Source organism: Dendrobates tinctorius, unplaced genomic scaffold (assembly GCF_039654945.1).
Source record: "Dendrobates tinctorius isolate UK_male_01 unplaced genomic scaffold, ASM3965494v1 ptg000014l, whole genome shotgun sequence".
In the NCBI taxonomy this organism is placed as follows: Eukaryota; Metazoa; Chordata; class Amphibia; order Anura; family Dendrobatidae; genus Dendrobates; species Dendrobates tinctorius.
The window spans coordinates 9,000,972-9,025,061 of NW_027361682.1; the positions used below are offsets into that span (position 1 = coordinate 9,000,972).

Genomic DNA, 24,090 nt, shown 5'->3' on the forward strand with positions numbered 1-24,090 from the left:
TGCGGCTGTCTCAGACAGGACAAATTGCCACTTTTAGGCCGGGGACAAATTTGCGAGAAACTCGCACGAGTCTCACATGTCAATACCCAGCATTGCCGCCAGCACTCGGGACCAGAGCGTGCAGCTGCATAGAAATACATGCAGCCGCACGCTCCTGTCTGAGTGCCAGCGGCAATGCTGGGTATTGACATGCGAGACTCATGCGAGTTTCTCGCAAGTCTGACCCCGGCCTTACAGAACTTCTTCAGGAGGGTGTATCACCTCTGTACCTTGATCTACTCCAGCAATATGTGCTCCTGTCACCAGGTGCCATTGTACTCATTCATTTTTACTGGGGTTTCTAGTGTTGCCCAGTCAGGAAGACTGGGTGTACCTGACGCTCTGTAACTCAGCAGGAGAAATCGGCTCTCTGCTGTGGCCTCTGCTGACAATTCTGGTACTATTCATGCCTGTATCCTGATTAGGACTGGGCTTGCTCCTGATTGTCTCTTTTCTACTATCCCTACTGACATTGACCTTGGCCTGTCTGACTTTTGTGTTTGACTGTCCTCCTTTATCTGACTGTCCTCCTTTATCTGACCTGTGCTATGAATCTAACTACGGTTTTGTCTCTGGTTGACTGTTCCTATTATTGGCCTGACTAGTTTGATCACTCTTTCCTTAGGCTCGCTTCTCCAACGGGCAGCTATTCCATAGATGCAATCCAGGTTGCTCTATTATAAGTCCAGTACCCTTTATACGGGTTAAATGGTCAAGGTCGCAATTTCGCTGAGATCTGTTGGATGAAGTGGTTACCATGCAGTTGTAGTCTTTTTTTTTTTTTTTTTTTTTAAGCTCACAGCCTCTCGAACACTTTTTTCAGGGGGCTACTTTTGCATGTCAGGACAAAAAGACAGTTATTCGCCTGTCAGAATTGACTGGCTAAATCACAGGGATCATCGATTAGGGGACCAAAAATTCCCCCGGACAATATGTGCAGATCGTGTGCAGTCAGGGATAACAGCTATTTTTACTCTGTCACCGTAGGATTAAACATGGTTGCCTATTCCTGCTGCAGTTACATGTTCATTCCTTTGCAGGGACTCCTTGCCCATAGTATGTGTATTGCGAATGTCTGGAAGTACTTAATGTTATATTATTATCTGTGACTCACTTCCTCGGTTCTGCCGTCCCGATCTCTGTGAATGTTCTCTGCACTTTATAACAATATATCTAGTTTTTATGAAACATTTAGATGAGATTAAAACGTGTTAATTTCTTAAGATTGTTTCCATCTTTTGTTTTAGGTGCTGGATTTGAGATACTATGTGATAAATATATTTATGTGGGCTATAATTTAAATATTTTTTTACATGGGATCTTTATGATGTTACATCGTCATCTTCTCCCCATTCAGGTCCCTACAATATTGGATCCTCTCAGTGGAGATCTTCTGTATAAGAGAATTCTCCTGAGTGACCCTACAAGGATGGAGAGGGACAGGGACAAGATGGCGGAGAGGATATTACACCTCACCCTAGAGATCCTCTTCCGGCTTACTGGAGAGGTGAGAGATTCTGATGACGTCACATTACATCACTCTTATCTATGGGAATAACAGATGGACAGAACTGGAGAGGTGAGGACTCTGGAAATGTCTGTAGTGAGATTTATTAATGTCTCTCCATAACCAGGATTACACAGTAGTGAAGAAGACCTCTAGTGAGCGCTGTCAGGCCCCTGTGTCTGAGGGATGGGGAAGACCCCTGAGCCCAATCACGGGGCCTCCACCTCACCCCCTGATACATGAGGACATCAATGACCAGAAGATCCTAGAACTCACCTACAAGATGATTGAGCTGCTGACTGGAGAGGTGACACTGCTGGGAATGCTGGGACATTATACAGTAACGCTATGGAGGGATCAGGGGATGACGGTATCATTGTATGTGTCAGGTTCCTATAAGGTGTCAGGATGTCACCGTCTATTTCTCCATGGAGGAGTGGGAGTATTTAGAAGAACACAAAGATCTGTACAAGGACGTCATGATGGAGGATCCCCAGCCCCTCACATCACCAGGTAATAGACAGGACTAAATAGACACGGCCTATAATTATCTGTATGTAAAGAATGAATTCAGTCCCTGTATGTGTTTCCTCCAGTTCTATCCAGTGAGAGGACAACACCAGAGAGATGTCCCCGTCCTCTTCTTCTACTGGACTGTAAACAAGAAGATCCGGATGTTTCTCAGGATTATCAGGTAGATGGAGAAAAGGTGTCATGAAATCTCCCCTGTGATGTGTAGAAGCTGTGAAGATTTAGTGTATGGAACTTTTCTGTACAGAAATTAGACCTGTAATCGCAGTGCAGCATAAAATGAAATGATCACTTTTCAATATGAATCCAGATTTGAATGCGTAAATTGAGTGCTCTGAACAATTTACCTTTGTGCTCAAAAGTTTACATACCCAGAATTTTTGCTTTCTTGCTCTTTTTCAGAGAATATGAATGATAACACCTAAACTTTTTCTCCCCTCATGGTTAGTGGTTGGGTGAAGCCATTTATTGTCAAACTGCTGTTTTCTCTTTTTAAATTGTAATGACAACCCAAAATATCCAAATGACCCTAATCAAAAGTTTACATACCCCATTTCTTAATACCATGTATTGCTCCCTCTAACATCAATGACAGCTTGAAGTCTTTTGTGGTAGCTGTGGATGAGGTTCTTTATTTTCTCAGATGGTAAAGCTGTCCACTCTTCTTGGCAAAAAGCCTGCAGTTCCTATAAGGGACTAGGGAGGACGCCGAACAAATTGAGCCCCCGGCTTCATCGCAGGGTAGGCCGCGACCGGGAGAGGAACGTCCCGGCCTACCCAGAGGAAAGGAACGCTTGGCAGTGGAGCGCAGAGGCAGCGGCAGGAACACGTGGGGACACGGGACGGGGTAAGTGTGACCCCCGACCCTAGGGGCGCGCTACGGGCGATTAAAGGTGGTTTTTTTCCTCCTCCCTTCCCCTCAACCCGCATATAAATTAGGCCTGGCAGCAATATGACCGAAAAGAGTAAATCGCACACGTTCCTTTATGCCGCATGCATTTCTTGTGGGGTTAGGTTTCCACGAGCACAGAGCCAGAAGCCTGTGACTCCAAACGCGCCCAGGAGCCCTCCCCTGCGACTGTAGCCAAGGTGTCCCCGGAGTGGGCCCTATCTCTGTCACAGTCCATGGTGTCGCTTACGAGAGCAATAGAGTCCCTTCTTGCCCCAGATAGGGGCAGGGACGATGGCTCGCCGGCCTTAGAGGGAACCTCCACCTCACAAAAGCCTCCGGCCTGCAGGGGCCGCTCTCACTCCAGGCAGACCCGGAGGAAACGAATCCACACTGTGTCGCCCAGTCCATCCGGTGCCTTGGCATCCGTAAGCTCTGCTTCTCTCTCCCCGTCACCAGTGGTTGATAGCGAGCAGACCTCAGATTGCGGATACGGGGCATAAAGTGGCATTTAAGCGAGTGAAGCTCCTGCACAGAATTTTTTCCTCTCACCCGGAGTTTGAGGACATATTGCAGCGGCACAGAGAACGTCCAGACAGGCATTTCTCGGGTCAAAAGGCTCTCGAAACAAGGTATCCGTTTGCTCCGGACCTCCGTAAAAAATGGATGGAATCCCCGTTGGGGATCCTCCGGTTTCGCGCCTAGCCACTTAGACCCTGCTATCCGTCCCTAGGGTTTCCTCAATTAAGGATCCCACGGATCGCCTTATAGAGAGCTTAGCTAGCTCAGTATATGAGGCGTCAGGGTCAGAGCTCGCTCCCTCATTCGCAGCAACTTGGGTAGCAAAGGCTATGATATCATGGTCAGACACATTAAACAAGGTCGCGCAGCAGCAGGATCTGCCTGCAGAGATTTCGGAGGTCGCAGGTCAGATGGCGATGACCAGAGATTATGTAATCAATGCGTTTTGGAATGCGGCCAATTGCTCGGCACTTGCTGCCGCTAATGCAATTTCTGTCAGAAGAGCCCTATGGTTAAGGACATGCAAACCCTTTTTCGTCACCCGTTTTCAGGCCTTACGCAACCCCGGGTGGACTACAGCGGCCAATTCCACCGCCTCAGGCTGCCCCAATCAGGATAGGGAGCAGCAGGTCTCATATAGAGCCAACCCATTGGGGAGAATGCATACTCAGCAGCCCAGATCGAGGGGATCCAGATTCCAAAGATCGTCGGTCGAATGACTCAAGGCCTTTACCAGACGACACCGGCAAGGTGGGCGGCCGCCTACTCTGGTTTCACTACGTCTGGGTCAATGTCGCTCACGACACATGGGGAAAGGAATCGGTGGCCTCGAGTTACAGAATAGAATTTGTCATATATCCTCTAAGACGTTTTTTTCTTCCCGACTTCCCAGGGTGGATACCCAGGCAAGGGCTCTATTGGGAGCCATCAAATCGCTCCAGCACAACGGAGTCATTGTTCCAGTGCCGAAACACGAAAGAGCTCAGTTCTATTCCATCCTTTTTGCGGTTCCCGAAAAGGACGGGTCTGTCAGGCCTGTTTTGGACCTGAAGCTACTGAACAAATTCATCAGGATCAGGCATTTCCGGATGGAGTCTCTCCGTTCAGTCATATCGACCATGGAGCAGTGAGGATACTTGGCCTCAATAGACATCCAGGACGCATATCTGCATATTCCTATTTTTCCTCCTCATCAGAGGTTTCTACGCTTCACCATCAGCGATCAACATTTTCAGTTCGTAGCGCTACCCTTCGGGCTAGCCACGGCTCCCAGAGTGTGCACAAAGGTTATGGCAGTTGTCATGGCCACACTGCATTCTCGAGGCATAGTCGTCTTGCCTTATCTGGACGACCTCTTGGTCAAGGGCCCGTCAATACGGGCATGCGAGGAAAAGGTCAACATCACGCTAGATACTCTTGCCCGCTTAGGATGGTTGGCAATGCAAAGAAGTCATCCCTTCTGCCAGCTCAGAGGATCTCCTTCCTAGGAATGATCTTCAACACTTGCCGAGGGTTGGTAATTCTCCCTCAGGAAAAGGCGCTAGAGCCTGGGACAAAAATCCTTTCACGCTCGATCGGCTGTGCCGACTGTCCTCTCAAGTCAGGCAGTCGCTCGGATGGTGGATAACCAGTTCCTCTCTGGCCCAGGGGAAACTTTTCCCCCCAGATCATTGGCTGGTAATGACAACCGACGCCAGTCTCCTCGGTGGGGGAGCGGTGTTTCGCCACCACACAGCCCAGGGACGGTGGTCGCCACAGGAGGCACGCCTCCCGATCAACTTATTGGAGATACGAGCAATTCGGCTGGCTCTGCAGAAGTTTCTTCACTTTCTAGCAGGCCGCCCTGTCTGGATTTAATTGGACAACGCCACGGCGGTGGCTTACATAAATCATCAAGGGGGCACCCGCAGCAGAGCAACCATAGGGGGAGCTCGTTCTTCAGTGGGCCGAAGCAAACCACTCGGTGATTTCGGCGGTCCACATCCCGTGTCGTGGAAAATTGGGCGGCAGACTTTCTCAGCCGGCAGAGTCTTGCATCCGGAGAGTGGTCTCTACATCTCGAAGTTTTTCAGCAGATTTGTCAACTGTGGGAAGCTCCGGATGTGGACCTGATGGCTTCCAGAGTGAATGCCAAGGTGCCCACATATGTCGCTCAGGCCAGGGACTCGCAGGCATTCGCGGTGGACGCGTGGGTTCTGCCATGGAACCAGTTTCGCCTCCCATATCTATTTCCCCCACTGCCACTACTTCCGAGAGTCATCAAAAAGATGAAGAAGGAAGGGGTGCCGGCAATCCTGCTGGCCCGTCGAGCGTGGGACGCAGATCTAATGCAGCTGCTCGCCAACGTTCCTTGGCGCCTGCCAGAGCGCCCAGATCTACTGTCTCAAGGGCCGATTTGCCACCCAAATTCAGGGACCCTGTGTTTGACGGCATGGCCGTTGAATCTTGGATTCTAACCCAGGCAGGGTTCAGGAGCGAGGTGGTCGCTACAATGATTGGCGCCCAGAAGCCTGCTTCAGCACGAATTTACCACCACACCTGGAAGGTATTCTTTGCTTGGTGTTGACAACGCGGTGTTTCCCCGCTGGGATTCTCAATCCCCAACATCTTGGCTTTTCTCCAGTCAGGCTTAGAGAGCCCGGATAGCTCAGTCGGTAGAGCATTAGACTCGGGCTTTGCCCCAGGTTCCCTCAGGAGAAAAATATCGGCCTTATCCATCCTGTTCTAGCGCAGACTTGCTACTAATTTGCAGGTGAAGACTTTTCATTCAGGGAGTCTCCCACTTGGTACCTCCCTAGAAGGTGCCTATGGACGCCTGGGACCTTAACATGGTCCTAAGTGTTCTGCAGGAAGCTCCATTTGAACCGCTTCAGAATATCTCTTTGAGGTACCTTACCTGGGAAGTGGTGTTCCTAGTGGCCATCACTTCCATCAGGCGGGTTTCAGAGCTGGTGGCCCTATCCTGCCGAGCTCCGTTCCTCACTTTCCATAGGGATAAGGTGGTCCTCAGACCAGCCCCTCCTTTTCGGCCAAAAGTCGTGTCCTCTTTTCACATTAATGAAGATGTTGTTTTGCCTTCATTTTGTCCAGCACCGGTGCGCCAAGTGGAAAGGCAGGGGGCGCCTTTTGGGCGCTTCGGCACCAGGCTTTGACGGAACAAGTTTGCAAGGCAGCAACCTGGTCCAGCCTGCACACATTTGCCAAACATTATAATATCCATGCTCAGGCCTCGGCGGATGCGAGCCTGGGTAGAAGGATTCTCCAAGCAGCGGTGGCGTACCTGTTAAACAAGAGGTGTATGTAGCTTGGATCGGTGAGTCAATCTCCCACCCAGGGACTGCTTTAGGACGTCCCAGAGTATCTGTGTCCCCCAATGAGGCGAAGGAGAAACATGGATTTTTGTGAGTACTCACAGTAAAATCCTTTTCTTTGAGACGCTCATTGGGGGACACAGCACCCACCGTATTAGCCAGTTGGCTCTGTTTCTGTTTAGTTAATACGCATTTATTTATGTGATATAAGGGTGGTCCTTTTCTAGACATGTTGTATCTGTATTAAGGCTGATTTTGTTGTCCTCCTACTGCTTTGGCACCAAACTGAGTTCCGCCCGCAATAGGGGTGAGGGTGTATACGACAGAGGAGGAGCTAACCTCTTTTTTTTCACTTAGTGTCAGCCTCCAAGTGGCAGAAGCATACACCCACAGTATCTGTGTCCCCCAATGAGCGTCTCGGAGAAAAGGATTTTACGGTGAGTTATCACAAAAATCCATGTTTCTCCCAAATTTGGGGAGAAAATGGGGGTGCATCTTATAATACGGATATACCTTACCGGTACCTTTGCTGCAGGCTGGGATGAGGTGGTGTCTGGTGCTGCTGCGAGGGTGGCCGGCGCAGCTGCGGGGGTGTCTCCAGTGCTGCGGTGCCTCTGCCGACATTTTGTGAAATGCCAAAGCCCCCCCCCCCCCCCCCCCGCAGTTCCATAATTTCCTAAGTGGCGCGCTGCACATCAGAACACCCCCTCATCCCAACCTGCAGCATCACCCCACTCCTGTCTCCCTCAGCAGCGACCCTGGGACCCAAATTCACCGCAGCCACCACCCCCGGGAAGCAATAAGACGCATGGATTATAAGAAGCACCACCATTTTATTAAAAAATATTTTTCCTATTTTTCTCCTCAATTTGGGGTGTGTCTTATAATCCAGAGAGTCCTTATAATCCGAAAAATACTGTACCTTGTTCCAGAAGTTTTGAGGCTTCTCTCTGTGCTGTTTTGTGTAATGTAGGTGAGATACTTTGTGGCATTTGTGCAGTAATGGCTTTCTTCTGGCGATTAAACCATGCAGCCGATTTTTCTTCAAGTGCCTTCTTATTGTGCATCTTGAAACAGCCACGCCGCTAGTATTCAGAATGTTCAGTATTTTAGCTCCTGTTATTTGTGGGTTTTTCTTTGCATCCCGAACAATTTTCCTGGCAGTTGTGGACGAAATCTTTGTTGGTCTACCTGACCGTGGTTTGGTTTTTACAGAACCCCTGATTTTCCATTTGTTAATCATAGTTTGAACACTGTTGACTGGCATTATCAATTCCTTGGATTTTTTTGTATCCCTTTCCTGGTTTATACAGTTTAACTACCTTTTCCAGTAGACCCATTGACAATTGTTTCGCTTTCCCCATGGATTCACAATCCAGAAATGTCAGTGGCTGGATGAAAGATGTAAGAGTCTGTGTGGATCCCAGAAACTCACTCAAATTTTATACATACCCACTGATTACAAGCAAACGGGTCACAGGTGAGGATGATACCTTTTAGTATTATGTTATAAGGCCAAAATCACCAGGGTATGTTAACTTTTGGTCAGGGTCATTTGGATGTTTTGGGTTGTCATTCTGATTTAGAAAGAGAAAACAGTAGTTTGACAATAAATGGCTTCACCCAACCACTAACCATGAGTGGAGAACAAGTTTTGGGGTTATCATTCATATTCTCTGAAAAAAGGCCAAGGAAGCAAAAATTGTGCCGGGGTATGTAAACTTTTGAGCACAACTGTAGAATATGGTCATCAGTGCTAGGATGAAAACGAGTATTTAAAAAATAACAACTGACAATTGTGAGGCTTTTACATGCAGTAGTGTTAAAACTGTACTGAGAATGGTGTGATTGAGGTAAAAAATCCAGTGAAAGGGAAACATGTAGATGTACAGTAGTCATGCAAGTAGAAGCGGAGTACAGCGCTAGTACAATCAAATTGTACGTGGCTCAAAATAGTGTCGATAAAAGCATCCGCTCGCCGTGCTAGAAGCAAGCCCTCAGCTTCAATGACCAAAACATGAAAATGTTATGGATCTGGGAAAATGGCGACAAAATTACATTGCATTTTGTTGCTCAATTTCAGTGCACTTGCAGGGGGTTTTGACACCCGTTTTCCAGTACATTGAATTGGAAAATGAATGGCGTCAAAGAAAACTACAACTCGTCCCTTAAAAACAAAGCTCTAATACAGCTGTGTGGCTGGAAAAATATAAATAAGATATGGGTCTTGGGAGAAGGGGAGGAAAAAAACAAAAGCACAGGAATGTAAAATTGTCATGTCGGGAAGGGATCCCACCTAGTGGGATCAACGGCTGAGATTCTGAAGGCCAAAGGAGGTCCTATGTGGTACTACCTGGGTGTCTGGAATAAAGTGGCCATTCATTATATGTTTTTTATTTGATGGCGATGACAGGATAAAGCTGATCATAGACATTAGTTGTTGTCTGGATCTTCTCACAATTTTTGGTTAGAATTAGAAGCTGACAGGTTGGATTTATATAGTAGACCATCCGCTATGTGATAATCAGGGCTGTGGAGTCGGAGTCATGGAGTCGGTCTAAGGGAAATTGAGAAGTCGGAGTCGCAGGTTTGGCTTACCGACTCCACAGCCCTGGTGATAATGTCATGCTAATTTATGATATTTTTAGTACTTAGAATTCATTTCACACAGCTTCTCTATTTGGTTTTGACTTGTGCAACATTTGTTTCAGGATGAAGATCTGACCGATAGTAATGCTGCAGAGACATATGTGATGGATGATGAGTGGTGTAAAGTGGAGATATCTACAGACGACTATCCAGGTGAGTAGTGACTACTAAATGCAGAGAAGTTCATTGGATTGTAGAATTACTGTTGAGGATTTTCATGTGGACTTTACACTTGACCGTTTAGCGCTTAGTGCAAAAAAAGGATTTTTAAAATGTACTTTGTATGGAGGTTTCTCCTCTGCAGCGATAGCACACTTTAGAGAAGCTACTTCTGTGTTCACTAGCTACCGTGCTCAGTGGATGTCTCTGAATATACTTTTTTTCAGAAAATATTTATTAAAGTTTTTTTTTTTTTTTATAACAAAGAAAGGGTACAATACAATAGACCATATACTACCATTATCTGAGTAATTAAACATTATTTAAGTATGGAAGTAGAGAAAAGAAGAGAAAGACATGAGGGAGAAGACATAGTAGTAAGAGTAAGGAAAAAATAGGTATGGGGATATAGGGTAAGGGAAGGAAGAAGGGGGGAGGGATTATAGCCCATCAGTAAAAAATAATAATTTAACTTATTTAACTCAAATCATCTAAATTACTCGGGAGCTAAATATGTATCCAGTTGGCAAATTCCGGACTCTCTTTGAATGAATGCCAAGGAAACCAAGTGTGTCCCTGTCTAGATGTGGAGCCCCTATCTTGGGACATCAGTGTCTGAATATACTTTTGATTGCACGTGCCAGGGATTGGAACTCAGGACCCCTGATATGGAAGGCAGATATCATACTAGTGAGCCACGGTGTGCGCTGTTATGTACAAGAGGACTTTTTGTTCATCTTATTGGCGGACCAGAACCATGTGATAGTCCGCTACCACCTGGAGGTTGGCACTATTATTGCAATTAAATAAAATTGGCTCCACCCCTGCAGACAATACCTTGCCTGCTGGAGCCAGGCTTCCTCAGTTTAGTGTAGTGTCAGTTGGAGGCCAGGTCTGTCAGACCCCTCTTAGGTTAGGCGCTAACCACTTTGTTTTTTGTTTTTCAGATGGATATGTCAGGGTAACAGAGTATAATTGTGCATTATGTTTCCACTCGCGAAAATCTAAACAGGGACGTAGAAGACCATACATTTAATACATTGCAGGTCCTCTTTAGGATCCGTTTGTCATTTACCTTGTTTTGGAGTGGTTGGTTCTGCCTGTGAACTTGGAGCTTGAATACTCAGCTGCAGCAACTTGTGACCACTCCCTTCCACTATATAATTGTTTTCTTGTATGTGGAAGACATTCTTGTCTTGCACCATCCTTTGCGCAAAAGCTAGAGCACCTACAAATCATTCTTCACACTCTGGAGCGATTTGGTTAGATTGTCAACAGGACAAAGTCTGTTTTAGTTTCAACACAGTAACTACCATTTCTGGGAATAGTGCTCGACACTGTTCAGTGATTGCTATTTCTTCCGAAGAGAAGAGCTTATCTCTTCAGTCTTCCATCAGAACTTTAAAGCAACTGGGCACACATTCCCTTCGATTTTGCATGAGGCTCCTGGGAAAGATGATCATGACGTTTGAGGCGCTGCGGTTTGGTCAGTTCGGTAAAGGCCTCTACAGAACACGTTTCTAGCCTCTTGAGGCAGATCTATACAGTACCTGGATTGGCCTATTTGTCTTCCCTTTCACTGCAGCCAGTCGCTCAGTTGGTGGTTGATGTCACCCCTTTTAAATAGAGGTCGCTCTTTTCGTCCCATTCAGTGGTAGGCTGACATCCGTGGTGAGAACCTATCCGACTAGGGAGCAAATTTCCATCACTTGATGGTTCAAGGAGTTCTCCTAATCAACGTGCTGGTGCTCAGAGCTAGCCATCTGGCTCTTTTACATTGGCAGTACTTACTCCAGGGATTAGCGATCAGTGTTCTATCAGACAATGATCTGTGGCCTATATCAGTCACCAGGGGGCACACAAAGCCTGTCAGCCATGGCAGAAGATGCAGGAATTCTGAAGTGTGCAGAGGACAAGGTTTCTTTATTCTCTGCAGTTTATATACCAGGGGTGCACAACTGGGAGGCCAGACTTCTTAAGTCACCCGCGGCTACCCACAGGAGAGTGCGCTCTTCACACCAAAGTTTTCAGGCAGATCTGTCTGTGGTGGGATCTATTGGCATATAGACTGAATCAAAAGGGGGTGAAATTTGTGACAAGGTCCTGGGACCACCAGGCAATTGCAGCTGATGCTCTGGTAATGTCTTGGTCCCAGTTCGCTCTGCCTTATCTCTTTCCACTACTATCTATTCTACCCAGACATCTCAAGAAGATTGTCACGTCGCCGTCAGACTCTGGGTCTGCTGCCTCGGCCACTAGGAGGCGCCGGACCGTCACATCGCCGTCAGACTCGGGGCCTGCTGTCCCGACCTCGGCCACCAGGAGGCGCCGTGGTTCGCCCCCGAGTGATGGCGACAGAGAAGGGGCTCCTGCGCAGGCATCTGGTGGACGCAGGCTCCGCTCCTCTGTCAGTCATGAAGGGGTTGGTGCATCACCATCTGGCCTGGTCCTGGGGGCGGTCCTGATGACATCATCAGTCCTGGAACCTGTGAGGGATGACCTGATCCCTCAAATACCTTGGGACTTGTCTTGCAAGCCGCCGGATATATTCTTGGTTCCCCTGTGTGCTACGGTGTGATTTGCTATTGTTTGACTCTGACCTCAGCCTGGATTTCTGACCCCTCTACTGCCTGACGATTTTGTACCTCTGCTACCCTCCTGGTTTGTGACCTTGGCCTGGATATTCGACTCTGCTACTGCCTGCAGTTTTTGTACCATTGCCACTCTCCCGTTTTTGTGACCTTGGCCTGGACTGTTAACTCTGCCACTGCCTGCCGTTTCTGTACCTCCGCTGCTCTCCCGATTTCTGTCTACGTTTTTGATTCCCTGCCATTTTCCCTTGGCGACCGTCCTGCTCTGGCCCACTGCTCCTCTAGACAGCCACCCCCTGGGCCTTGCTAAACATTCCAGATCCCTGTATAGGGGTTAAGGGTCTCGGGGCTTCTTGGGGTGCTGTCCCTATTGCAGCCCAGATTCGCGGACGGACGTCACAAAGATTCAGTCATTGTCATTGCTCCAGATGGGCCTGGTATTCAGATGTGGTCAGTCTCTTGGTGGCTCTCCCAGACTGCCTGAATTTTCTGTCCCAGGGTTCGTTTTTCCATCTGAATTTATGGTCGCTCAATTTGACAGCGTGGCTGTTGAAATTGCGATTTTTGATGACAGCAAGTCTGTCTGAGTCAGTCATCCAAACTATTATGAGAGCTCGGAAGCCATCCTCATTGTGAGTCTACCATCGTACTTGGATTATTTTTGTCCGTGTGAGTCAACTAGTAATTCATCTAAAGCTTTTTCCTTTCCAGTGCTGCTCTCCTTCTTAAGGCTGGAGTCACACTGCCGAATTTCTCATGCGATAATTGCATCGCATAGCACGGACTGGCCGGCACCTCTCCTGACCTGAGCATGACAGCATGATGGATTACTATGCAGCTGTCAAGCTCAGGTCAGGAGAGCAGACAGCCAGTGCGAGTTTTACGATCCGATTCTCGGACGAAAAATTTGCCAGTGTCTCTCTGCCCTTACAGTCCAGATTGGAAGCAGGGTTGGTACTTAACTCCTGAAAGGGTCAGGTGTCCTCCCTGGCTATTCTGTTTCAGAGGAATTGAGCATCTATGCCCGGAGCTAAAAGTTTTCTCCACCCTATCAGTCTCCCCTGGAGCTTTGGAATCTGAATCTTGTTTGAGGTTCTTCATTTTCGTTCTTCTAATATAGCATTCCTTATAGCTGTCACGTCTATTAGGAGGGTCTCAGAGCTTGAGGCTGTATCTTGTCACGCCCCTTGCCTTATTCTTCATGAGAATTAGGTAGTGTTGAGACGCATTCCATATTTTTTCCTAAAGTGGTTTCGTGTTTAACCCCTTATGATAATATTGTTTTAGCTTCCTTTTGTCCGGCACCATCTCATCCTTGTGTGTGGACTCTGCACAGCTATGCTATTATCCAAGCTTATAAGGCTAAGGACACTGTTGCCCCATTTTGGATTAGGGCGCACTTTATGCAGGCGGTGGAAACTTCCTGGACGGTTTGTCATCGGGCATCGGCTTTGTAACTTTCTAAAGCATCTACTTGGGCGTCGGTGCATACATTCTCTAAGTTTTACAGGGTGCACACTTTTTCCTAGACACATGCAAGTCTTAGTAGGAAGTTACTGCAGGTGGCAGTAGCCCTGACTTCCACTTAAATTACGGAAGAAAGCTAGGTGATAACAGTATGAAATTCAATACTATACCACTCTAGGGACAGCGTTAGGACATCCCATGGTTCTGTGTCCCTTAATAAGATGAACGAGAAAATTTGATATTTTTTTTTTTTTTTTTTCTTACTGTAAAATCTGTTTCTGGTAGTCTTGATTGGGGGACATGGCTCCTTCCCTTGATTTGGAATACATTTATATTTCTTCATGCCTTAATTCTTTTCTCCTACTGCTTTATCACAAAACGGAGGATGCCTGCTTCAGTAAGTGAGGTATAGTCTGCTGGGGAATAACCAATTTTATTTAATTGCAATAATAGTGCCACCCTCCAGGTGGCATCAGACTCTACCATGGTTCTGTGTCGCAACCATTGAAGAATGCGAGAAACAGATTTTACGGTAAGTAAAAATATCTGTTTTTCTCAGCCTGAAAACCTCAATAGCATTCTTCTTCACAAGCAGAATACACGGATACAGAAGGGTACAGAGATGCCTGGAACACTTCAGTGAATACTCAGACCATTCCATGTGGATTTTAACCTCTTCCAGACCGCCCACAGTGGATATACGTCGGTGCTTGCTGGGTTCTGTGCAGTGCCGACGTTTATGAACGGTGGGTAGTTTCACAGCGTTTAGGACCCCCAGGGTCCTGCAAGCGCTGTGATTCCTGTGCAGAGCGGTTGCTCTGACTGGTGACCTCATCGGGACCTGATTAGATCAGGTCCCAATGATGTTAACCGTTTGCTATCTTCTAGATGCCGCAATGGAAACTATTCTATAATCATTTGTTCTTCAGGAGTCAAATAGCGTTCCGTTCCTCTTGAGTCTCGCTGTGTGGCTAAGCAAAACTGTACAGTCATATATGAGGTATTGCCACATTTAGCAGAAATTCTATGACACATTTTGACACCATTTGTTTACCCATTTCCCAGTGTGAAAATGTAAAATCTGGGGCTAAAACAATTTTTTTTTGGTAAAAATTTCATTATTTTTTCTTCACTGCCCAATGATAAAATTCTGTTGCCCACTTATTGTGTTAATATGATCAGCACACACCTAGATAAACTCATTGAGAAGTGTAGTTTGTAAAATGGGGTCACTTACAGGGGTTTCTGCTGTTCTGACACCTCAGGGGCTCTTCCAATGTAACATGGCCCCCTCAAAAAAGTGCAGCAAAATCTGCACTGTAATATGGCGCGCCTTCCCTTTTGAGCTTTGCATTGTGCCTCATAGTAGTTTTTGAGTATTGATGTACCCAGGACAAATTACATAACAATTTATGCTGTTCGTTTTCTCCTGCTACCCCTTTTGAAAATTTCAAACTTGGGGTCAAAGCAACATTTTAGTGGAAAAAATAGGAATATTTCATTTACTCAGCGCCAATTTTATACAAGTTTGTGAATCGCCTGAGGGTTAGACATATTCACTACTCCCGTAGATGAATTCCTTGAGTGGTATAGTTTACAAAATTTTGGCATCCCTTTTCTCTTGTTACCATTGTGAAAATTTTTAAAAAAAATGAGATTGGAATAAGATTTTTGTTCAGAAAATGTGTTTTTTAATTTTCACGTCTCAACATTACAAAATTCTGTGAAGCCCCTGAGGGTTCAAAGTGCTCACCACACATCTAGATATAGTCCTTTAGGGGTCTAGTTTCCGAAATGGGATCATTTATGGGGGGGGTTTCCACTCTTTAGGCACCTCAGGGGCTCCACAAATGCGACACGGCGTCGCTCATTGATTCAAGCCAATTTTGTATTCCAAAAGTCAAATGGCACGCCTTCCCTTCCAAACCCTGCCGAGTGCCCAAACAGTAGTTTTCCTCTACAAATGTGGTATTGGTATAAATTGCACAACAAATTTTATGGTGAATTTTTTTTCTGTTACCCTTGTTAAAATGAAACATTTGGCGCTAAAGTTTACTTCATGATAGTGGTAAAATTTGTTCGATATAACTTGCGTATATATTTCTGGAAATATCAGAAATTTGGCGACACTTTTGAAAACTTCACAATTTTCAAGCTTTTAATATTTATGCCCTTAAACTAGAGAGATTTGTCACAAAAAATAGTTCATAAATAACATTTCCCATATGTCTAGTTTACATCAGTGCAAATTTTGAAAGAATTTTTGTTAAAAAGTTAGACGGGTTAAAAGTTGATCAGCAATTTCTCATTTTTCCATAAAAATTACAAAACCATTTTTTTAGGGACCACATCACATTTGAAGAGGCCCATATGACAGAAAATACCCAAAAATGGCACCATTCTAAAAACTGCACCCCTCCACATGCTCAAAACCACATTCAAGAAGTTCATAAACCCTTCAGGTGCTTCACAAGAATGGAATGTGGAAGGAAAAAAATGAACATTTAACTTTTTCCCTCAAAATATGTCACGAAAAAACAGTCTCAGAATCGGTGGGATACGTTGAACCGTTCCATAGTTGTAACCACATAATGTGATACTGGTCAGAATTGTAAAAATTGGACCGGTTGTGAAGGCTAAAATAGACTTTGACACGAAAATTAAGTGACTTTGGGGGACCTATATGACAAAAAATACCAAAAAGTGACACCATTCTAAAAACTGCACACCTCAAGGTGCTCAAAATTATACATGAGCGAATATGTTTTGAAAATGATCGCCAAATCCGAATGTGTCATATTCGTGCCATATTTGCACCACATTCATGACGATTTTATGTTTTATGATAGTTTGCGAACATATTCACTCATCTGTGCTTCAACTGACTCCAATGGCGTTCGGCGAACATTGCAAATACAGCGATCATAATCCGAACCGAATATTGAAATATTTTCTCATCTCTACTCAAAACCACATTCAATAAGTTTATTAACCCTTCAGGTGCTTCACAGGAATTAATGCAATGTGGAAGGAAAAAATTAACACTTTTTTTTCACAAAAATTTTATTTTAGCCCCACATTTTCTATTTTCACAAGTGTAACAGGAGAAAATGGATCCCAAAATTCGCTGTGCAACTTCTTCTGAGTACGCCGATACCCCATATGTCGGAATGGAAGAAGCACCGTTTGGCTTTTTGAACACATAAATGACTGGCATCAAGAACAAAATAGAAAAAACACGGCACTCAGTGTGGATGGAGGGAGGTGCACAAGTCGGGTATCCAGCCAACTAACAATGTAGTACAAAAACTTGGCAGTCAAATCAATTTTTCTTTTGAGTGCCAAGTTTTTGTACTACATTGTTAGTTGGCTGGAATCAAGAACAGATGCCGTGTCGAGTTTGAAGAGCCCCTGATGTGCCTAAACATTAGACACCATCCACAAGTTATGCCATTTTGGAAACTAGACCTCTCAAGGAATTTATCTAGTTGTGTGGTGAGAACCTTGAACCTCCAGGTGCTTCACGCATAACATTGAACAGTGAAACTGGAAAAAAAAAACCCCGCAAAAATGTTAGTTTTGCCCCAAATTTTTTATGTTCACAAGAGTAACCGGAGCAAAATGGAAAATTTAAATTTGTTGTTCAATTTCTACTGAATACATCAATACTCCATATACTTTTGCAGCACAGTTCAAAGCTCAGAGGGGAAGAGGTACATATTGTAGTTCAGATTTTGCTAGAATGGTTTGAGGCTACCATGTCACATTGGCAGAGCCCCTGAGGTGCTAGAACAGTCACCCCCTCCATAGTCACGTGATTTTACAAACTACACCTGTCAGTGAATTAATCTAAGGGTTCAGTGACCATTTTGACACCACATGTGCCTCATAGAAATTTATACCTTTGGGCGGTGAAGAAAGAATTACATTCTTGCTTCAAAAATGTTGTTTTAGCCCCAACTTTTTAATTTTTATAAATACTAAGAAGAAAAATTGGACCTCATAGTTTGTTGTGCAATTTCTCCTGATTCCGACAATACCCTACATGTAATCAGGAACTACTTCTGAAGCACAGTGCAAAACTCAGAAGGGAAGGAGCGCCATATTATTGTGCAGATTTTACTGTTATGGTTTGTGGGTGCCATGACCCACTGGAAGTGCTGCTGAGGTGCCAGGACAGCAGAACCCCCCCACACACACACACACACCCCCATAAATGACCCCATTTTATACACTACACCTCTCAATTAATTCATCTAGGGATGCAGTGATGATATTGATACCACATATGTGTCACCCAATTTTATACCATTGGGCATTGAAGAAAAAATAATTACATTTTTACCGCAAATTTTAGTTTAGGCTCAGATTTCACATTTTCACACTAGAAAATGGGGAAAAATGGCCCCAAATGTGTCACACAATTTCTGCTGAATGTGGACGTACCCCATATCTGGCTGTTCAGTACTGTTTAGCCATAAAATGACCCTCGGGAGAGACTTGAGCGCTATTTGCCTCCTGGAGAGCAGATTTTCCTGGACTAGTTTGCGGACTCCATAAACAGAGCCCCCAAGTGCTAGATGAGCAGAGAGCAGACTCCCCCCTTTAGTGACCCCATTTTGAAAATTAGACACTTTGTGAAATTTATGTACAGGTGTAGTGATCAGGGCTGTGGAGTCAGTATAAAATGGACAGACTACTAAATTATACAATGAATTGGGTACAGTAGTTCAATGCACGATGTGTTCTAAATTTTTTCATAAGAATTTGGGTAAGTTATGAAATGTTCCATATATGTCTATTCTATTCCTCATCTAAGGAACTCTGCTTTTAGCTGATATGAATGTATGCTGCTCTTTATGTTTGTGCTCAGTAGCGAGGCAGTCCTGTGGAGTCGGGGAAATTGAGTCAGAGTTGGAGGTTTGGTTTACCGACTCCACAGCCTCGGTAGTGATGATTTCACTTCATGGGTGTTTTTCAGAAACAAGCAGCAGTGGATGTTGCTAAGTGAAAATTGCAAATCTTCTATTGTAGTGCCCAGTACATTAGGCCCAGCTCGTGCTTCAGGAGACACGCACCAGTAAATTAAGCGAGCAGTCATCGCTACTGAAATGCCAAACATGTGGGTGCTAAATGTGGTTTAGGGACAGATTTATTTTGGGGGGCAATGAGCCATAGCTTTTCCAGAGCCTTTGTGCTACCAGTAACATGGAAGGCCCCTATATTTCCATTAACACATGACGTACCTGAGCAGGGACTTGCCTTTTTGTGAACTAAGGCGCAAGTGTGAAACTAGCCTAAGTTGAAGCTTTTACATAACATTTTGGATCAAATTTATTCTGCGTTCTATGCTGAGTACTTGCATCGGGTTTTCCATCTAAATCTCCGAGTGACATGAATTGGATGAACGCCCCGAGGGATCAATTCACGATAATGAGGCAGCGGAGTTACTTCTTGTTTTCTTCCCAACCAGGCCATATGGATAAGCTTAAGGTCAGGTAGGGGTTAAGCTATGTAGGTGATCTATGAAAGAACCAGGGACTTGCAACCATAGCCTCCAGAGAACACTGCTGCAAATCCTTTTCTGACCCTCTTTCCCTATGTTCCCTTATTCATATATTCATGATGGAGCCCATGTTTTCATTGGTTTTCATAACTTTTAAATGAGTATTTATGTGGTTGTTCAACAAACAAAGTACAATAGATCTTGGAATAAAAATGATGTACACAATTGGACTTGTTAAAAACAAAAAATGTTCCTGTGCTGAGATATTCTTATAAATGTGACCCTGATGTGTACTATGAAATGGCTGTGTCTGACCATGAGGGACATGGCCTGAACCTACCACATCCCCTGGCCAGGGGAGAAAGCAAAAAGAGAGTATACAGACAGAATAGCATGAGATCACATTTGATGCTTTTTATGAGGTAAATCATTTTTAAAAACACGCAGGGAAATGTTTTACCTCACAGAAAACAGAAGCTGTGATCTCATGCTATCCTGTCTGTATACTCTCTTTTGATGTGCAGCGTGCCACTGCGGGTGTCTGATACTGCCGCCGCCTTCTGTCCCCCGATTCTTGCCGCCCCGGTGCTGTCCCTGATGCTACCGCCGCGCTGTCCCTCGGTGCTTGCCACCACCACCGCGCTCTGTCCCCCGGTGCCTGCCGCCACGGTGCTCTGTCCCTGGTGCTGCCACCACCGCCGCGCTCTGTCCCCCAGTGCTTGCCGCCGCGGTGCTCTGTCCTTGGTGCTTGCCACCACTGCCGCGCTCTGTCCCCCGGCGGCCATTTTCCCGTAAGAAATCCACAGGAAAGCATGCATGGAACGGCAGAGCCCCCCACGCAGCACAGGACAGAGCGCGGTGGTGGTGGCAACCACCGGGGGACAGAGCTCGGCGGTGGCGGCAAGCACCGGGGGACAGCACGGCAGCAAGCACTGGACACCCTCAGCGGCAGCACAGAAAGGTATATCCTCTTTGTAAGACGCACCCCCATTTTCCCCTCAAATTTGGGGGAAAAAAAGTGTGTCTTACAAAGCGAAAAATACGGTAGTTTGTTCTTAGGACAACCCCTTTAATTACTTATTCTTCTTTCTTGCATCCGCTCCTCTCATGTTCCCTGTTTTGTGCCGTCAGGGAGGGTACGAGACAGACACCACCTAATACCACTGACTTACAGTCAGCTTTACTGAACATGTAAATGGAACCAATTTGAGAGACACAGTGAAAGCAAATTCAACACAAAAGTGAAAAATTGAGAGGGCACAACCTGGTGGACTACCATCCTAATCTATTGATCCTTGATTTGTGGTCTTCTGTCTTAGTCAGTAATTTGAATTGCATTACAGTTTCAATGGAAATATCAAATATACTGTATAATATTAATATAATTTTAAGGCAATGATATTGAAAAATAATACAATTGGTTTTATTTTGGCAGATGACTGTTCCAAGAGCTCAGATGAACATCTGATGTTTTCAGATTTTACTTCAGATGATCATGGTATCACGCCAGATACATATGAAGAGTATGCCATTATCCCAGATACACCTCAAGCCCTTGTCGGAAAAAATTTATCGTCTGATCCTATTCAACAAGTCTGTTCTTCTGCTTCATCAATGGCCAATATGCAAAACAAAAGTCACAGAAGAACTATAGAAAAACGAAAATCTTACAAAGGGAAGAAAACATTTTTATGTTCAGAATGTGGGAAGTTTTTTAAGAAGAAATCGGCTTTAGTTGAGCATCAGAGAATTCACACTGGCGAGAAACCATTTTCATGTTCAGAATGTGGGAAATGTTTTAATCGGAAAACCAATCTTGTTACACATCAGAAAATTCACACCGGGGTGAAGCCATTTTCATGTTCAGAATGTGGGAGACAGTATGGCAAGAAATCTAAACTTGTTATACATCAAAGAATTCACACAGGAGATAAGCCATATTCATGTGCAGAATGTGGGAAATATTTTAATTGGAAAACCAATCTTGTTAAACATCAGAAAATTCACACAGGAGAGCAGCTCTTTTCATGTTCAGAATGTGGGAAATGTTTTAATTGGAAAACAAATCTTGTGACACATCAAAGAAGTCACACAGGGGATAAGCCATTTCCTTGTTCAGAATGTGGAAAAAGTTTTTCAGAAAAATCCCATCTTGCTAGACATGAGAGAAGTCACACAGGTGAGAAACCATTTTCATGTACAGAATGTGGGAAAAGTTTTAATCAGAAAACATATCTTGTTATACACAAGAGAACTCACATAGGAGATAAGCCATTTTCATGTTCAGAATGTGGGAAATGCTTTACAGAGAAATCATATCTTGTTACACATCAGAGAAGTCACACAGGTGAGAAGCTATTTTCATGTACAGAATGTGGGAAAAGTTTTAATAGGAAAACAAATCTTGTTATACATCACAGAATTCACACAGGGGAGAAGCCATATTCATGTTCTGAATGTGGTAAATTTTTTAAGCAGAAATCGGGCTTAGTTGCACATGCGAGAATTCACACAGGCGAGAGGCCATATTCTTGTGTGAAATGTGGGAAATATTTTACACAGAAATCAGTTTTAGTTGTACATCAGAGAACTCACACTGGAGAGAAGCCGTATTCATGCTCAGAATGTGAGAAATGCTTTAATGAGAAATCGGATCTTTTTAGACATATGAGAACTCACACAGGGGAGAAGCCGTTTTCATGTTCAGAATGTGGGAAATGTTTTAATCGGAAAACTAATCTCGCTAAACATGAGAGAACTCACACAGGGAAGTAGCCTTTTTTTAGATTATTTTGACAACATGAAAAGTGTACGGTAGGGTGCCAAGGAAAAATAAACTTTGCAAATTGTTAAGTCTTACCCCTCAAATTTGTTCCTTTTGGCATAAGGATACACCATGTAAAAACCATGTAAAATATGGTGACATTAAGTTTAGATTTACCACTTGCTCAAGTATATGTATGTACAGTGTGTGTGTGTGTGTGTGTATGTATATATATATATATATATATATATATATATATATATATATATATATATATACACACACACACACACACACACACACACACACACACACACACACACACTTGGTATTGCCACATTCAGAAATGCCCGATCTATCAAAATATAAAATCAATTAATCTGATCGGTAAACGGCATAACATACCATACGTTATGCGGGATATGCATGATGATAAATACTAAACAAACACTTAAAACTGCAAAATGATGTGCCATTGAGCAACGAGTAAATGATAACTAATCTTAAAAAAGAAAATTATAAAATATCTATGACCAAAAAGGAACAAAGTTAGGAGGTAAGACCTTCAAAAACTTGCTACTTAATTTTTACCACGCATTTCCTTGGCACCCTAGTGTATAGTCACTCTATGTGCCTGCATACTGACGAATCATGACTGTGGCATGTTCACATTGTCACAATTCAGTTGTATTCCCTGTGCTGGTAGGTCGTCATGTGACTGCATGTATATGATTTGAATATTTACAGTTACACGCCAACTAGGCTCCTATGCGTCTCTCAACTACCTTCTGTTGAAATAAGCCAGATAAGACTAGTCTGCACGTGACCGCAAGTATGCAAATCAAAGACGTGGTTACGTGAACGCCCACCCGCACAGGGAATACAGGGAATCTTGACTGCTTCGACAGTCTGCAGTGACATAGGGTGAATATAGACTTTAGTTCTAAGACCAAACTTCTTAAGTTATAGTCAAGTGAAGTCTTGTCTATACACTTACCAATTACAATTTGTTATTGAGAATCAATTGGTATCAAAATAAGGCACCTACAACTGTATATATATGAACCTTGTATATAAAATATTTAACGCCTTCAGCCAACCTCTCTTTCTGTGCTCCATGTACACAAATGGGAGAAACCTGTCAATCAACTAGAGTGGAGCATGTAGAAGCCGTCCAGGAAAGCTGCCGATCTTGACTGATCTTTCCCTAACGGTGGAGCATTTCTTTTTAACCAGTAAATTTTTATTAAGTTTTAAACCGATACAAGTCATACAGTTAGCACAGAGATCGTAGAGTCAGTTATAGGTACATCATATATGACTTGGTTCCTAGAAAAAAGGAAGAACCAAGGAAAACTGTAGTACAAAAATTAGGGATCATACGGTGGAGCATTTCTGATAAAACATGGCTGGGAACTTGGCATCCAGACTGTGATTCATGCTGCATGTGGTTTGAGCAGCAGGAAACAAGTGACTGGTTCCTTTTAGGTACATTTCATTGGCATATGTCCTGATCATGTACCATATCGTCCCTCAACGTTTGATGTTGGATCAAGTGGAAGAGAATAGCGTTAGACAAACCCTTTCAAACTTGTTACTAATCATTATTAAACATCTACTTAAAAAAACATACATTGCGTTTGGGTCTATATTATTTTTTTATTTTATCTTGGAGCATTTCAGAGAATGATATACCAGGCTGCAGTTTGAGCAGCATGAATTCCCTTGACAGGTTCCCTTTAACATCTCTTAACCTCATTCAGACCCTGAATGTCCACAAAATAGAATAATTCTAAGATCCTTGCACATTTATGGCATTGCTGCTATGTAGTAAGCAAATGTACTACATAGAAATGGAAACACACAAACAAGTTGTGATTAAGTGGAAAAGGCTGCCACGAGAGGTGGTGGTGAGTTCTCCTTCCATTGAAGTCTTCAGACAGAGGCTGGACAGACATCTGTCTGAGATGATTTAGTGAATCCTGCTTTGAGCAGGGGGTTGGACCAGATGGCCCAGGAGGTCCCTTCCAACTCTACGATTCTATGATTCTAAGTTCCTCACCATTACAATTAATTGTAAAATGTATTGAAAAAACTACATTAATTTATCCCACATAAAAAAGTGTGTTTTGCTTATCCCTATTTCAAAAATACT

At 44.2% G+C, this 24,090-nt stretch overlaps 1 protein-coding gene across 1 annotated transcript in view; it reads left to right on the top strand.

Moving 5' to 3' along the window:
- Positions 1–23,565, top strand: part of LOC141070694 (uncharacterized) — a 177,651-nt gene extending 154,086 nt beyond the window's left edge. Inside the window, exons 24-29 of the mRNA XM_073559571.1 lie at positions 1,397–1,546; positions 1,674–1,853; positions 1,936–2,059; positions 2,143–2,240; positions 9,511–9,601; positions 20,607–23,565. Coding sequence (XP_073415672.1) covers positions 1,397–1,546; positions 1,674–1,853; positions 1,936–2,059; positions 2,143–2,240; positions 9,511–9,601; positions 20,607–21,946 — 1,983 coding nt within the window. The 3' untranslated portion in view covers positions 21,947–23,565. The remainder of the gene's footprint in view (positions 1–1,396; positions 1,547–1,673; positions 1,854–1,935; positions 2,060–2,142; positions 2,241–9,510; positions 9,602–20,606) is intronic.
- Positions 23,566–24,090: the final 525 nt, after the last annotated feature.